Source organism: Somniosus microcephalus, chromosome 1, assembly GCF_052327205.1.
Source record: "Somniosus microcephalus isolate GS21.2 chromosome 1, FLI_Smic_1.0, whole genome shotgun sequence".
Lineage (NCBI taxonomy): Eukaryota > Metazoa > Chordata > Chondrichthyes > Squaliformes > Somniosidae > Somniosus > Somniosus microcephalus.
This window is the reverse complement of record NC_140987.1, coordinates 355,084,413-355,098,520: the sequence shown is the minus strand read 5'-3', so window position 1 is coordinate 355,098,520 and position 14,108 is coordinate 355,084,413. Positions and strand designations below refer to the sequence as shown.

Genomic DNA, 14,108 nt, shown 5'->3' with positions numbered 1-14,108 from the left:
TCATTTTCCAATCTTCCCTAGATGCAGGAGAGGTGCCTGAGGATTGGAAAGTGGCAACTGTGACACCATTGTTCAAGAAAGGGTGCAAGGACAATCCTAGTAACTACAGACCGGTCAGTTTAACATCAGTGGTGGGTAAAATTTTAGAAACAATAATCAAGGAAAAAATTAACAGGCACTTGGATAGGTTTAAGCTAATTAAGGAGAGCCAACATGGATTTCTAAAAGGCAGATCATGTTTGACTAATCTAATTGATTTTTTTGATGCAGTAAGAGGATTGATGAAGGGAATGCAAAGGATGTTGTCGACATTAAAGGTGTTTTCCAAAATACCACATAGGCTGGTTAACAAAATTGAGGCTCATGGAATAGGTGGGTCAGTGGCAGCTTGGATAAGAAATTGGCTTAACAGAAAACAGCAAGTTGTGGTAAATGGCTGTTTTGCAGACTTGAGGATGGTAGACAGTGGTATTCCCCAAGGGTCAATGCTGGGGCCACTGCTTTTTTTGATATATATAAATTACCAGGCTATTAGAATACAGAGTAGAATTTCTAAATTTGCCAATGACACCTAATGTGGGGGTGTGGCAAAGTGATGATACTCATCGATTGCAACAGGACATAGAAAGGCTAGCAGAATGGGCAGACAAGTGGCAGATGGAATTTAATACAGAGAAGTATGAGGTGATGCATTTTGGCAGAAAGAACAGGGAGAGGCAATATACACTTAATGGCAGTTTTAAAGAGTGTGCAGAGACAGAGGGACCTGGGAGTTAATGTGCATAGTTCCCTGAAGGTGGCACAACCTATATTGAGAGTGGTTAACAAAGCGTATGGGATCTTGGGCTTCATAGAGGTAGAGAGTACAAAAGTAGAGAAGTTATGCTGAACCTTTCTAAAGCGCTGGTTAGGTCACAACTGGAGTATTGCGTCCAGTTCTGGTCACCACACTTTAGGAAGGATGTGAAGGCCCTTGAGAGGGTGCAGTGCTTTACCAGAATGGTTCCGTGGATGGGGGATCTTAGCTACAAGGACAGGTTGGAGAAGCTGGATTTGTTTTCATTAGATCAAAGGAGGTTGCGGAGTGATTTGATAGAGGTGTACAAGATTATGAAGGGTTTGGATATGCTAGACGGGGAAAGGCTGTTCTCACTAGTTGATGGTATAAGGACTAAGGGACACAGATTTAAGGTTTTGGACAAGATACACAGGGGGGGATGCGAGAAAAAACTTTTTTACGCAGTGTTGACCTAGAATTCGCTGCCGACGGAAGTGGTGGAAGCGGAGACACTCAATGTTATCAAATGAAGACTGGATAGGCACTTGAGGGAAATAAACTTGCAGGGCTATGGGGATAGTGCAGGACTATGGGACTGACTGGATTGCTCTACAGAGAGCCAGCATGGACTCAATGGGCCTCCGTCTGTGCCATTATGACTCTATGAAAGGATGGAACTGACAGTATATATTAAATCATATAGAAAAGGTAAATAGTAGGACAAAGGCACACAATTCAAACAGGAAAATGACAATTTAGAACTGAAGAAGAAATTCTTCACACTAAGAGTGAATAGATTTCCAGATAAAGTAATGTAGCTCAAAATTCCAAAATAGTTTCAGAAATAACTGGGTGCTGTGATGGAGGACTGTAGGTTTGCCCGAGATTGATGGGACAAATAGCCATCCTCATTTGTATTTATTTTATGCACATAATCCAGGCTCACATTCCAATGCAAAGAAAAACTTGCATTTATATAGCGCCTTTCACGACCTCAGGACTTCCCAAAGTACTTTTTTGTAGTCACTGTTATAATGTAGGTAACACAACAGCCAATTTGTGCACAGCAAGTTCCCACTAACAGCAATGTGATAATGACCAGATGGATAAATATCGGCCAGGACACCAGGGAAGAACTCCCCTGTGCCTCTGCGAAATAGTGTCATGGGCTCTTTTACATCCACCAGAGGGGGCATAAGAGGCCTTGGTTTAATGTCACATCCAAAAAATGGCACCTCTGACAGCACAAATCTCCCTCAGTACTGCACTGGAGTGTCATCCTAGATTATGTGCTCAAGTCCTGGAGTGGGACTTGATCACACAATCTTCTGAGACAAGAATACTACCAACCGAGTCATGGTTGACAATCACAATGGAGGAAAAGGGAGTGCTGCAATGTCAGAGGCTATGTCATTCTGATGTGGTACTAAATGGAGATCACATCTGCTTGGACAGGTAAGCAACAGGGAATTCTCCTAATATCCTTGCCCCCATTCCTCACTCAGCTATAAACCACCAAAAACCAGATTAACTGGTAATTCATCTCAACACGGAGGTAAAATTGCATGTCATTGTTACCTACAGCAGTTCCTACATTCCAAAATTAAGTTACAAGAAACATTTTTGAAATGTTTTGAAAATGCAACTTTTCCAAAGTTTTGATTACAGCATCTTGTTTGGGGCACAGGAGACAATGCTGTACTCTACACTTAGTCACACTTCATACTGAAGCTTGGTACCCACAGAAAAAAAATTACTCCATTCTTTTAGCATCCTTCAGCTTGATGAACATTGGGATGGTAGAGGGAGAGTGTAGAATCATTTTTTGAAATATATCAGTGGTTAGCACTGTTGCCTCACAGCGCCAGGGAGCCGGGTTCGAATCCGGCCTCGGGTGACTGTGTGGAGTTTGCACATTCTCCCAGTGTTTGCGTGGGTTTCCTCCGGGTGCTCCGGTTTCCTCCCACAGTCCAAAGATGTGCGGGTTAGGTTGATTGGCTATGATAAATTAACCTTTAGTGTTAGGGGGATTAAATACGTGGGGTTACAGGGATAGGGTGGGATATGTGTTGGTGTAGGGGTTACGGGGGTCGGGTGGGATATGTGTCGGTGCAGGCTCGATGAGCCGAAATGGCCTCTATCTGCACTGTGGGGTTTCTGTGATTCTGTGATATACATTTCAAAGTATTGTCCAAACTTAAAAAGGTACAATAACTTAACAAAAATATGTTGTGCCTTCAATTCTGGAATAATTTTAACCATGAGGGTTAAATAACATGAAAAACAACAAAAGAAATGCACTACAGTACTGTTATCCATAAAACAGAAGGTTCATGCTTACAAGATATTTCTATTAGTTTGAAGATCAAGTTTCTTTTTAGAATATACACCATTGAAAAACACAAACTGCAATCTACTCTTTAATAGCTGTCCAAAAATAATTCTATCTTATATGAAAATTAGCCTCCATTAAATAACAAAACCTTACATCAGATCCAGACTGCAAGGAAACTTGCTTTTCCAATATGTACAGATGTCGAACCAAATGGCTGTTTCAGCAAAATCTGATTCGTTATACAAAGATTTATTAAAATACAACTGGAACATTTTGAATAATTCTATAAAACAGCACAAAAATGTAAACTTACGTTACATAATAACGAACACAAAAGTGAGTTTGACACACGTAACACTGGCAACCTCTAAGTTTTCAGGAGAGATAAAGCAGTAAGCAACACCAAATCAATTGATGTGGAAAAAACAATGCAAAAACAAAATATGCAGAAATCAATGTCCAAAAATAACTCTCGGAAAATGTGATAATTCTTCACACGTTAAAAAGAATTGAAGTATAGAAAACTGATCTTCGTGAAAAGCAATTTAGTAATAAGCTCGTGCCAAGTGGGGATCCCGAGATTTAAGCTGATAACTGTTTACTGTAGCAGAATGGCATTTATTTAATCTGAACAAGAGAGGCAGTATCCACATCATGTTTTCAATTCTCTGGTGACCATATAAATTGCAAGCACCTTTACGCATTAGCTTCACATTACTGGATGTACAGTTCAGCCTGTCCAAACTGGATGACCTGCAAGCAATCCCAAGCTGATATTAGCAGAAGTTCATCACGTGTGCCTGGGAGTCTCAATACATTGGATTTATTCTGAAAAGAATAACAACTTTGCAAGACAATGGTCAGATCCACTTTTAGGATGCATCGTAGTCATCATCATCTTCGTGTTTCCGTTTCAATGGGTTGACCTCACTGGTGCTACCCGGGGTCGAGACCATGTTAGTTGTGATAAGGATATTTTTTGAGCCGATTAGAGATGGATTGATCAACACATTTTGGACTGACGTTGTTGAGATGCCTGTAGCTGAAAGAAAAAAAAGTGTTATATATTTTATAAATTCTGTCCGAAAGCACATCTACAGTAGGCAAATAAAAGTAAAGCTAAAAACACAAATCAATTTGATTATACAGTGAGTATAAGTTAAATTTAAAAATCAACTAAAGTTTCTCTGACCCAAGTAGAAATCTAGCTCTATTGGAGCTGGCCATTTTCATTTAAAATTGTAGCTTTATGGATATTGCAGCTTTAAAGATGGCCCATGAAAATATCCTTTACTTAAAAAACACATCATTTTGAGAGTTATATTCAAGCATTAAATACTGGAATAGATTAATTTTTAAGCCAACTGCTCAGTAATCTAAACAGTTTGATCAAAAAAGATAGGTAATTTGTAATGCTAGGAAATATCAAGCTAAATTACATTTAAAGGAAAAATCCCAAAGTTGCATCTAATGATAGATTATTTTGTAAATATGTAGCTCCTGTCATTTAATCTACACAGTAAACCAATTTCTGGTGAAAGATTTGCAATTATCCTTAAGTCCTCTGTCACTTAACTTTTTCTTCCCCCCCAGTCCCACCAATGGCTGTTTGAGATTAACAAGATCTGATACTGGTAGAAATACCCAAAAATCTGCAAGTTGCTCATGTTGGAAGTACAGCAGTTTCTTTTCAGCAGAGTGTAGGACAGCTATCAGCACACTGCAAAGTCTTGCTTAGTCATAAGCAAGAAGCCTACTTTTGTAAATCTGAAGTAACCTGCCTATACATAGGAGCAGGAGTAGGCCATTCGGCCCCTCGAGCCTGCTCCACCATTCAATGGGATCATGGCTGATCATCCAAATTCAGTACTCTGTTCCTGCCTTCTCCCCATAGCCCTTGATCCCTTTAGCATTAAGAAATATATCCAACTCCTTCTTGAATATATTTAATGAATTGGCCTCCACTGCCTTCTGTGGTAAAGAATTCCACAGGTTCACCACTCTCTGGGTGAAGAAATTCCTCCTCATCTCTGTCTTAAATGGCTTACCCCTTATCCTTAGACTGTGACCCCTGGTTCTGGACTCCCCGGCCATCAGGAACATCCTTCCTGCATCCAGTCTGTCTAGTCCTGTTAGAACTTTATAAGTTTCAATGAGATCCCCTCTCATTCTTCTAAACTCCAGCGAGTGTAAACCCAATCGACCCAATCTCTCCTCATACGTCATTCCTGCCATCCCAGGTATCAGTCTGGTTAATCGTCGCTGCACTCCCTTCCTCAGATAAGGTGACCAAAACTGCACACAATACTCAAGGTGTGGTCTCAGCAAGGCCCTGTACAACTACAGCAAGACATCCTTGTTCCTGTACTCGAATCCTCTCGTTACGAAGGCCAACATACCATTTGCCTTAACCGCCTGCTGCACCTGCATGCTTACATTAAGCGACTGGTGCACAAGGACACCCAGGTCTCGTTGCACTTCCCCTTCTCCCAATCTATTGCCGTTCAGATAATAATCTGCCTTCCTGTTTTTGCCACCAAAGTGGATAACCTCACATTTATCCACATTATACTGCATCTGCCATGCTTCTGCCCAAATCATACTGGAGCTTCTCGGCATCCTCCTCACAGCACACACGCCCACCCAGCTTTATGTCGTCTGCAAACTTGGAGATATTACATCTAGTTCCCTCGTCTAGATCATTTATATATATTGTGAATAGCTGGGGTCCTAGGACCGAACCCTGCGGTACCCCACTAGTCACTGCCTGCCACTCGGAAAAAGACCCGTTTATTCCAACTCTTTGCTTCCTGTCTGCCAGCAAGTTCTTTATCCAAGTCAGTATCTTGCCCCCAATCCCATGTGCCTTAACTTTACACGCTAATCTCTTATGCAGGGCCTTATCGAAAGCCTTCTGAAAGTCCAAATACACCACATCCACTGGTTCTCCCTTATCTATTCGAACAGTTACGTCCTCAAAAAATTCTAGTAGATTAGTCAAGCACGATTTTCTTTTTGTAAATCCATGTTGACTTTGTCTGATCCTGTCACTGTTTTCCAAGTGCTCTGCTATTACATCTTTTATAATGGACTCTAGCATTTTCCCCACTACTGATGTCAGGCTTACTGGTCTATAATTCCCCGTTTTCTCTCTACCACCTTTTTTAAATAGTGGGTTTACATTAGCTACCCTCCAATCCACAGGAACTATTCCAGAGTCTATCGAATTTTGGAAGATGACCAGCAATGCATCTACTATTTCTTGGGCCACTTCCTGAAGTACCCTAGGATGTAGATCATCAGGCCCTGGGGATTTATCGGCCTTCAATCCCATCAATTTCCCTAACACCATTTCCCTACAAATACTGATTTCATTCAATTCCTCCCTCTCATTAGACCCTATGTTCCCTGAAATCTCTGGAAGGTTATTTGTGTCCTCCTTTGTGAAGACAAAACCAAAGTATGTATTTAATTGGTCAGCCATTTCTTTGTTCCCCATTATAAATTCCCCTGATTCTGACTGCAAGGGACGTACGCTTGACTTCACCAATCTTTTTCTCTTCACATATCTATAGAAGCTTTTACAGTCAGTTTTTATGTTCCGTGCAAGCTTACTCTCATACTCTATTTTCCCCCTCTTAATTAATCCCTTTGTCCTCCTTTGCTGAATCCTAAACTGCTCCCAATCCTCAGGTTTACTGCTTTTTCTGGCCAATTTATGTGTCTTCTCCTTGGATCTTATGCTATCCCTAATTTCCCTTGTTAGCCACGGTTGAGTCACCTTTTTTGTTTTATTTTTATGCCAAAGAGGGATGAACAAATTCTGTAGATGTAACTACAAATACAACGGTGCATGCCACTGTGCCGCTTTATCCTTGCTTTTGTTCATTCCTCAGACACACTTTTGCACCACCCAAGTCCAGAATCTAAGCATTGGTCTTTCACAGCATGCCATACATACAGCAAATTGGAAAAGGCATCCACAGACACCCCCGCCTCATTTCAGCTCTTCTCCTGCCTTGCATTTAGAATTTGAGCTAAAAAAAAAAAAATCTCCCTAAAAACAGAAAAACTAGACAATGTGCTAATCGTACTTCACGTTGGCAGAATCAGTACTGTTTGAGTTGGGAGGAAGGAAGAACAGAGCTAGTATTGGGACAGAGAAGCGCAAGAGAACTCACCCATCATCATGGAACATAGTAGGAGGCAAATACATTACACCTGCACTACTAAAATGTATTGTTTCAACACCACACGTTAGTTGGGGTCATTCATTCAGTGAAAGGTGATCTAATTATTCATTCTTGGGATGCGGGAGTCACTGGTATGGCTACGTTTATTGTCCATCCCTCGTTGTCCTGAAAATATGCGGAGTCAACTATGTAGTTTGGGACTAGAGTCATGTCTAGGCCAGACCGGAGAGGGGTGGCAGGTCCCCTTCCCTGTTGGACATTAGTGAACCAGTTGGGGTTTTACAACAATCCAGCAGCTTTCATCGTTATTTTACCTGGTATTAGCCTACAAATCAACAGACTGTTAATGAGATCAATTTCCCAATTTGCCTTGGTGGGACTTGAACTCAACCTCTGGATTGCTAAGCCAGTGCCATAACCACTAGGCTACAGCAACCATTTTAAAATATATTTATTGGAGCCATTAAATATTTATAATGCAGTAAAAGTGGTTTAGCCATTCTCAACACAACCAAAAGATTCTGGGTTTAACCCCCATTCTAGCCCATCTTGGCTGCCACTTCAATACAATACTGAGGGAGTGCTGCAACAGCAGATGTGCCATCCTCTAGACAAGATGTTAAACCAAACATCTGCCTATTCAGATGCACTTTTAGAAGAGGAGTTCTCCAGGGGTTTTGGCCTACCCTCCTGAATCAACACTATCAAAATGGACTAACTGGTCACATCTTATTTGCTGCTTAAGGGACCTTGTTTGTGCAAACTGCCTGCCACAACTCCAGTAACTCCACTTCAAAAAAATACATGAATTGACTGAAGAGCTTTGGGATATCCTGAAGATGTGAATGGCAGTTTATAAATGTACATTCTTCTTTCTTTCCAACATTATGGTGGGGGGAAGCAGTGAGATTCCCCACCCCACGATAAATGGCAGGAGCATTTGGAAGCATGGAATTGACCTTTAATATATAATGCACTGTTCCATAAATCACAAGTTTGTAATTTTACCTGGTTTAACAGTAGTTTGTGAGGAAGGGATTTGTACTGTAAATCTCTGTCCAGCCAATGTCACAGGCGTTCCGACTTTTGCAGTAACAGCTACTGTTTGTGATGAAGGTGTACCTGCAAATGCAAATTGCAGCTTTTCAACTCATTCCAAATATACAGAACTTCAGTCAATATTCTGTGCAAATTACAATAAAACTACTAAAACCACCAGTGTTAATACACTGCAAGAGGTCACAGACTCTCAAGATTATGAGGGAAATCTGTAATAAAAAGATGTTTTCTATATTTGTGCGGTACTCAGGAAACAGGGATAATACACCTTGTTTTTTTCCACCCATTTGTAATAGGCTGCAGCTGACGCAATCTGCCCACTTTTCCAAAATGACCTTAAAAGAAACCGATGTTAGGACGAAACTTCATGAACAGATAAAACAAAATTTAGGTGGAACTAAACATTGAATTAATCGTAGCAGAGTGCACGTTAAAGCAGGCTCTACTGTAACACTGAAATTGAGTCTGTACAAGAGAAGTGCTCCCATTACTCCAAACAGTTTATTATAGTGTAATCAGCACCAATATGTAGATGCTTCAGTAGCTATGCTTGAGCTTTGTTAAGTCAATTTGTGTATTTATATAAACTGGATCAAAATCAATTCAGTGTTAACAAATACTGAAAAGGATATAATTCGTCCTCCTCCATGTCTGTCATTTTCAGGGTGATTGGGATTTATAGAGTATTCAAACAATTTTGGTATTTATAAATGCAGCTGAGGGCTAAAGCACATAACGACAGTGAATGAGCGGGTGAAGCCAAGTCTGCCACTAATTCCACCAGGAAATTAATTATTATTCATAAAAATCAAAATATAAAACAGATAGTCATGTGTAGGAACTGAAGTTTACATTTCCACTATTATAATGTCTCAGACATGATATCCTTTCTGGTCAGGGTATCCTTTCTAGTCACTCCGATTTACAGGGGTTTCTTTTCATGAAGCTTGGTTAAATGGGTTATATTATCCAGGAAATAACCAATCTTAAGGGACACCACATTAGACAATCACATATAAAAGGGACAACAGGGCTAGAACCTACAACACTGAGTGACAATGCACAATGCTACTAGAGTCGCTGGGGGGGTGGTGGAATTCCCTCAGGTTAGGCGAAGTTTCAAATATGACAACTGCCCTGGCTTGGGTAAGACTATTGCATAATTATTAACAGCTGTAATTCAGCCTTTGTACAAATACTAGATTGCAACTTACCCAGTGTTGGTGCGCTGGGGCGATTGGTAACACATGTTCCAACACTTAATCTTGGTACAGTTATTCTTCCAGTGGATGATGTCATCTTTAAAGTTGGGGAATACAGAAGGATTTTTAAAATCCAGACAAGGCCGCTATGCAAAGTTGTATCAACATCAAGTCCGATGATAGCACCATGACACATACCTTCTTATGTAGTGACTTCAATTTGTAGTTTGGAGCCGTTAGGCAGTATCTGTCTGGTGGCAGCCTGGGCCCAGCATATGGTTTTATCAATGGTAGTGGGTTCTGATTCTTCTGTCGAGCAATCTCCAGCAGAAACTACAGCAAGATTATGAAAATGTAAAACTTTTTAATTAATTCAGTGATGCTTATCATGAGCAAAAAAAATTTCATTGAGCAATACTTACATCTCTAGGGGGAGGGGATGTAAACGAATGGTCCATTCGACACTGAATAGCCAGCCTTACATCATCTGCATCAACACTTGCCTTTTTAGCATGACTAGAATATATTTTAGCATCCTCCAGTATAGTGGTAACATATCCTGAAAGGTACAAGGATAATCAAGTGACTACTTGCCAAGAATATTGTTGCAAAGGTTCCCATCTTACATCACAGGGGTAATTTAAACCCCCCTAGGTGGGTGGGGGAGATGGCAGATGGAGGAGAAAGACAGGTGGCCAATGCATTCTCAGGAAACTACATGCCTCCATTTTAACTCAAGGTAGGGCGGGAATCCCAGCAGATGAAAGGAAGAGAGAGAGAATGGATCCGTGAGGCAAGTGCCTTTATTGCACTGCTTGCGGGCCAGGAGGAGCAAGAGCATTTCCCTCAGCCAATCAAGCTTACCTTTTAAACACCCCCCGTGATGGGACCCCTGTGATCAGCCAACCCACGATGTCCGACTCCCCCACCACCCACCGTGATTTTCCATTTACCGCCCCATGATGTCCGACTTTTCCCCCCACCCACCCACCCAGGTGATGTTGAACTTACCTGACAGCCGTTCCCCGGCTGCTTTCCAGCCCAACACATAGCCAGCCTGTCGATCTGGCTGGCTGTCAGGCAGGAAATCGGTTGAAAAAATTTCAATTCGGCAGGGTTTGCAAGAAACCCATACTTCCGGGTTTCCCATCCAAAAATCCTCTCCCCTGCTTTTTTCCCGGCTTCGAGTTACTATCAGGCCCCATGTCTTTACTTACGGTAAGTGAACTCCAACATTTGATTAATAACTCTTGGTTCATATTCTGTGATGCCCATATCCTTTAGAATCTGGGCCATAACCTGCAGAAAAATGAAATAGAAATACGTAAATGTTTCTCCTAGATTATAAATTATTTATACAATGAATAGAACACTTTTGGTCACCCTGCAAATGCATCAAAAGGTCAAAAAAATGGTTTCAATGTATTAGCATGGTGAAATCATTGCGTTGAGCACATATTAGCCTCCTGCTAATAAAATCTGGGCAATTTGGCAACAGAAAAGCAGGCACATTTTTTAAAATGGCTTTAACAATCCCTCTCATATCTAAATCTGCCAACTAGTCTGAACAAAGCTTTATCAAAACTGGCAGACCTATGGCAATTCAAGTAATTAATCGAATATTAATACAGTGCAGACTGGACAAGTTTAAAAAGAAAACTGGGAGGGAAAGGTTTAAGGCAATAATGTCAAATGTTTATTTTTCTATTATCTCAGAGAACATATGGGGGATTGAAGTAATCAGCAATAATGCCCATTATCGATTACATAAAGTGAGAATTAAAATTACTTTTTTAAAGGCAAATTATTTCAAACCAAACCAGGGTAACGTTAAATTCCATTTTTTTTAAATGTGCAATTTACTATGGTTCTGGACACAAATGAAGCTGGCTTGTTGTACAGAGGAGCAGCCAAAGTCATTTACTCTCTCAATTCTTGATGCTGCTTCTAGTCAGATCAAGCAGGACTATTTGCAAACAGATCGATAATTCCAATTTTATAAACTCATTCTACGCAAATGATTGCAGCAGAAAATTCTTCAGCTTCTAGTAAAAGCAGAACAGACATCTTCAAATTTTGTACATGGCCATTGCAAAGAGCCCAAGATTCAAACTGTGAATGCTGTGTGCACTGTCCACACAAGCAATAAAATACAGGTGATGTCCTCTATAGCTGAAAATCTAAGACCAACTGGGATGGAGGGAGCAAGTTCCATTTCCAAACAAACTCAATTTCAACTAAAATAATTGTAACAAATCTTCTGTTACAAAAAGCATGTAAAAGAGAGGCTGAATAGCAGTGACATCCCTAGCACTGTTTGAGGCAAACATTTTGAGGGTTATTTTTAATATTGAAACCATTGTCACAAGGCAGAGGGATTCCACGTCATTGCTCCTCCAGATATGTCCAGCAAAAGGAGTTATATTCCTATGGACCAATTAATCAGCCACAGTAGCTAGGACACACTCAATCCCTTTTCTGTCCCTGGGACATTCTAAAGAGAGCTTCATGCAATGCATACTCAGCTTATATTTTCTTAAACAAGTAGGGATCTCTCCATACTATAAATGAAAAGGCATGAAAGTAAAAGAAAACAAACACAAGTACAGTTGTCACAGCAGCACTTGAAGTGGACTACAAACTTCAGATTTGGCTCAATGGTAGCACTCCCATCTGAGTCCGAAGGTTGTGGGCTCAAGCCTCACCCCGGGTCTTGACTACATAATTTGGGCCGAGACTCCAGTGTAGTACTGAGGGTCTGCTGCACTGTCGGAGGTGCCATCTTTCGGATGAGACATTAAGCCAAGGCTGCCTCTGCTTCCGTGGGACTATTGGAAGAGCTGGGAAGTCCTCCCTGCCAATATTTAGCCCTCAATCAACATTAAAACAGATTTATCTGGTCATTATCAGATTGGCAGTGGGATCTTGTGTTGCACGTTTTCTACAACAACACTTCAGAAAGTATTTCATCGGCCAGTGAAGCGCTTTGGGTCTTGAACTGTTATCAACCCAAGTTCTTCTGAACTCTGCGTTAGTAAATCTGCCGCCATTCCTCGCCAGGGTTCCGGGAACAGCAGCAGCTCGGCCTGTTCCCGGGCAGCGAGCACCTTCGCCCCGGGCGGTGCAGCTGCCGAGCGGGAGCCGCTGTAGGTCAGAGTGTCACCGGGCGGCTAACGCGCTGCGGGGGCACTAGGCACTCGGTGCCGGGCTCAGGCGCTGAGACTCTACCTGCGCGTCCCGCGGTACGCTCTTCGGGGCAGCCATCTTCTCTCAGCCGCTCACTTCCGCCAATCCTCGACGTCACTTCCCGGAAGCCAAAGAGGCGGCGCGTCACGTGACGACCCGGCCTGACTCGTGGCTCCGAGCGTGTTCCATAGAGCCCGCGCTCCACTGACAGGTCTGCATCGGTGCAGCACACCCCACTAACATTGTAATGGGATGTTGTGCAAGAGGGTGCACTGAGTGTAGCCACTTTTCATTTTTGGATGGTGCAGTGAGAATAGAGATCAAACAGTAGAAATTATTGCCAGTACCAACACTGGCACCAAATTCCTCCAATATTTTAACGGAAACGTTAACCTATTTATTTTAAATCACTTAACACCCGCATTACTTAAATCATTTAACCCTGGCAGTGTCAGCTGTGGTTCAGTTGGTTGCACACTTGCTTCTGAGTCAGAAGGTTGTGGTTTCAAAATCCCACTCCAGGGACTTGAGTACATGAAGCTAGGCTGATACTCCAGTGCAGTGCTGAGGGAGTGCTGCAGTGTTGGAGGTACTGTCTTTCGGATGAGACTTTAAATCAAGGCCCCGTCTGCTCTCTCAGGTGGACACAAAAGATCCCATGGCATTATTTTGAAGAAGAGCAGGGGAGCTTGCTTGCTGAGTGCAAATTTGCTGCTGCGTTTCCCACATTACAACAGTGACTACACTCCAAAAGTACTTAATTGGCTGTAAAGCGCTTTGAGATGTCCGGTGGTTGTGAAAGGCACTATATGGCATGTCTTTTTTTTAATTAAAATAGCAGAGGAATTTGGTCTGTGGCATTAATGAAATGTGTCACTTGTCAGCCCAAGCCTTATCCTACTGCAGGCTGGTAAAGTAATGCCAACGTCACCATCTTATTAATCATGAGACAAACTTTTAAAAATCATGAGATTTGGTAAGAAATCATGAGTTTTTTATTTCAAATATAAACCAATATAGATTGACAGTTGGTTTGTAAACCTCATTACTGGCTTTATTTAATCACTTAACACGTCACAGCTCTTTACAAAAACTATATTACTGCATCTGAAAATGCTTTACAAAAAACCTTTTAAAAATCCTACCCGTTATCACCATGCTGCCATGCATCTCAATATAAGGTTACGATGACTAATATAATTAAGTTATACAATTAAGTGTATATATTTATGGCTTGGGCCAACTGCCAGCAGGAAGAGGTGAGCATTCTACCCACTGCCCACCTGTTTGATACCTGATGTTAAAATCAAGCCTCAACTCTCCTGTGAACCAAAACCAAAACCTACGCTATTATA

The 14,108-nt window shown here is 41.5% G+C and overlaps 1 protein-coding gene across 2 annotated transcripts; it reads right to left on the bottom strand.

Annotated features, from left to right (window-relative positions):
• Nucleotides 1-3,185: 3,185 nt before the first annotated feature.
• On the bottom strand, nucleotides 3,186-12,903 carry taf9 (TAF9 RNA polymerase II, TATA box binding protein (TBP)-associated factor). Of its 2 annotated transcripts, XM_085995619.1 has the most exons (7): nucleotides 12,796-12,903; nucleotides 10,785-10,866; nucleotides 9,990-10,126; nucleotides 9,766-9,900; nucleotides 9,580-9,664; nucleotides 8,315-8,428; nucleotides 3,186-4,155 (listed from the first exon to the last, which is right to left on the bottom strand). In XM_085995619.1, exons 1-7 carry the CDS (start codon nucleotides 12,829-12,831, stop codon nucleotides 3,986-3,988), a joined length of 759 nt encoding a protein of 252 aa, XP_085851745.1. In that variant the 5' UTR covers nucleotides 12,832-12,903; the 3' UTR covers nucleotides 3,186-3,985. The 2 variants fall into 2 exon arrangements, with proteins under 2 accessions (XP_085851745.1, XP_085851736.1); XM_085995610.1 differs by lacking the exons at nucleotides 10,785-10,866; nucleotides 12,796-12,903 and adding an exon at nucleotides 10,579-10,771.
• Between the last annotated feature and the right edge of the window lie 1,205 nt (nucleotides 12,904-14,108).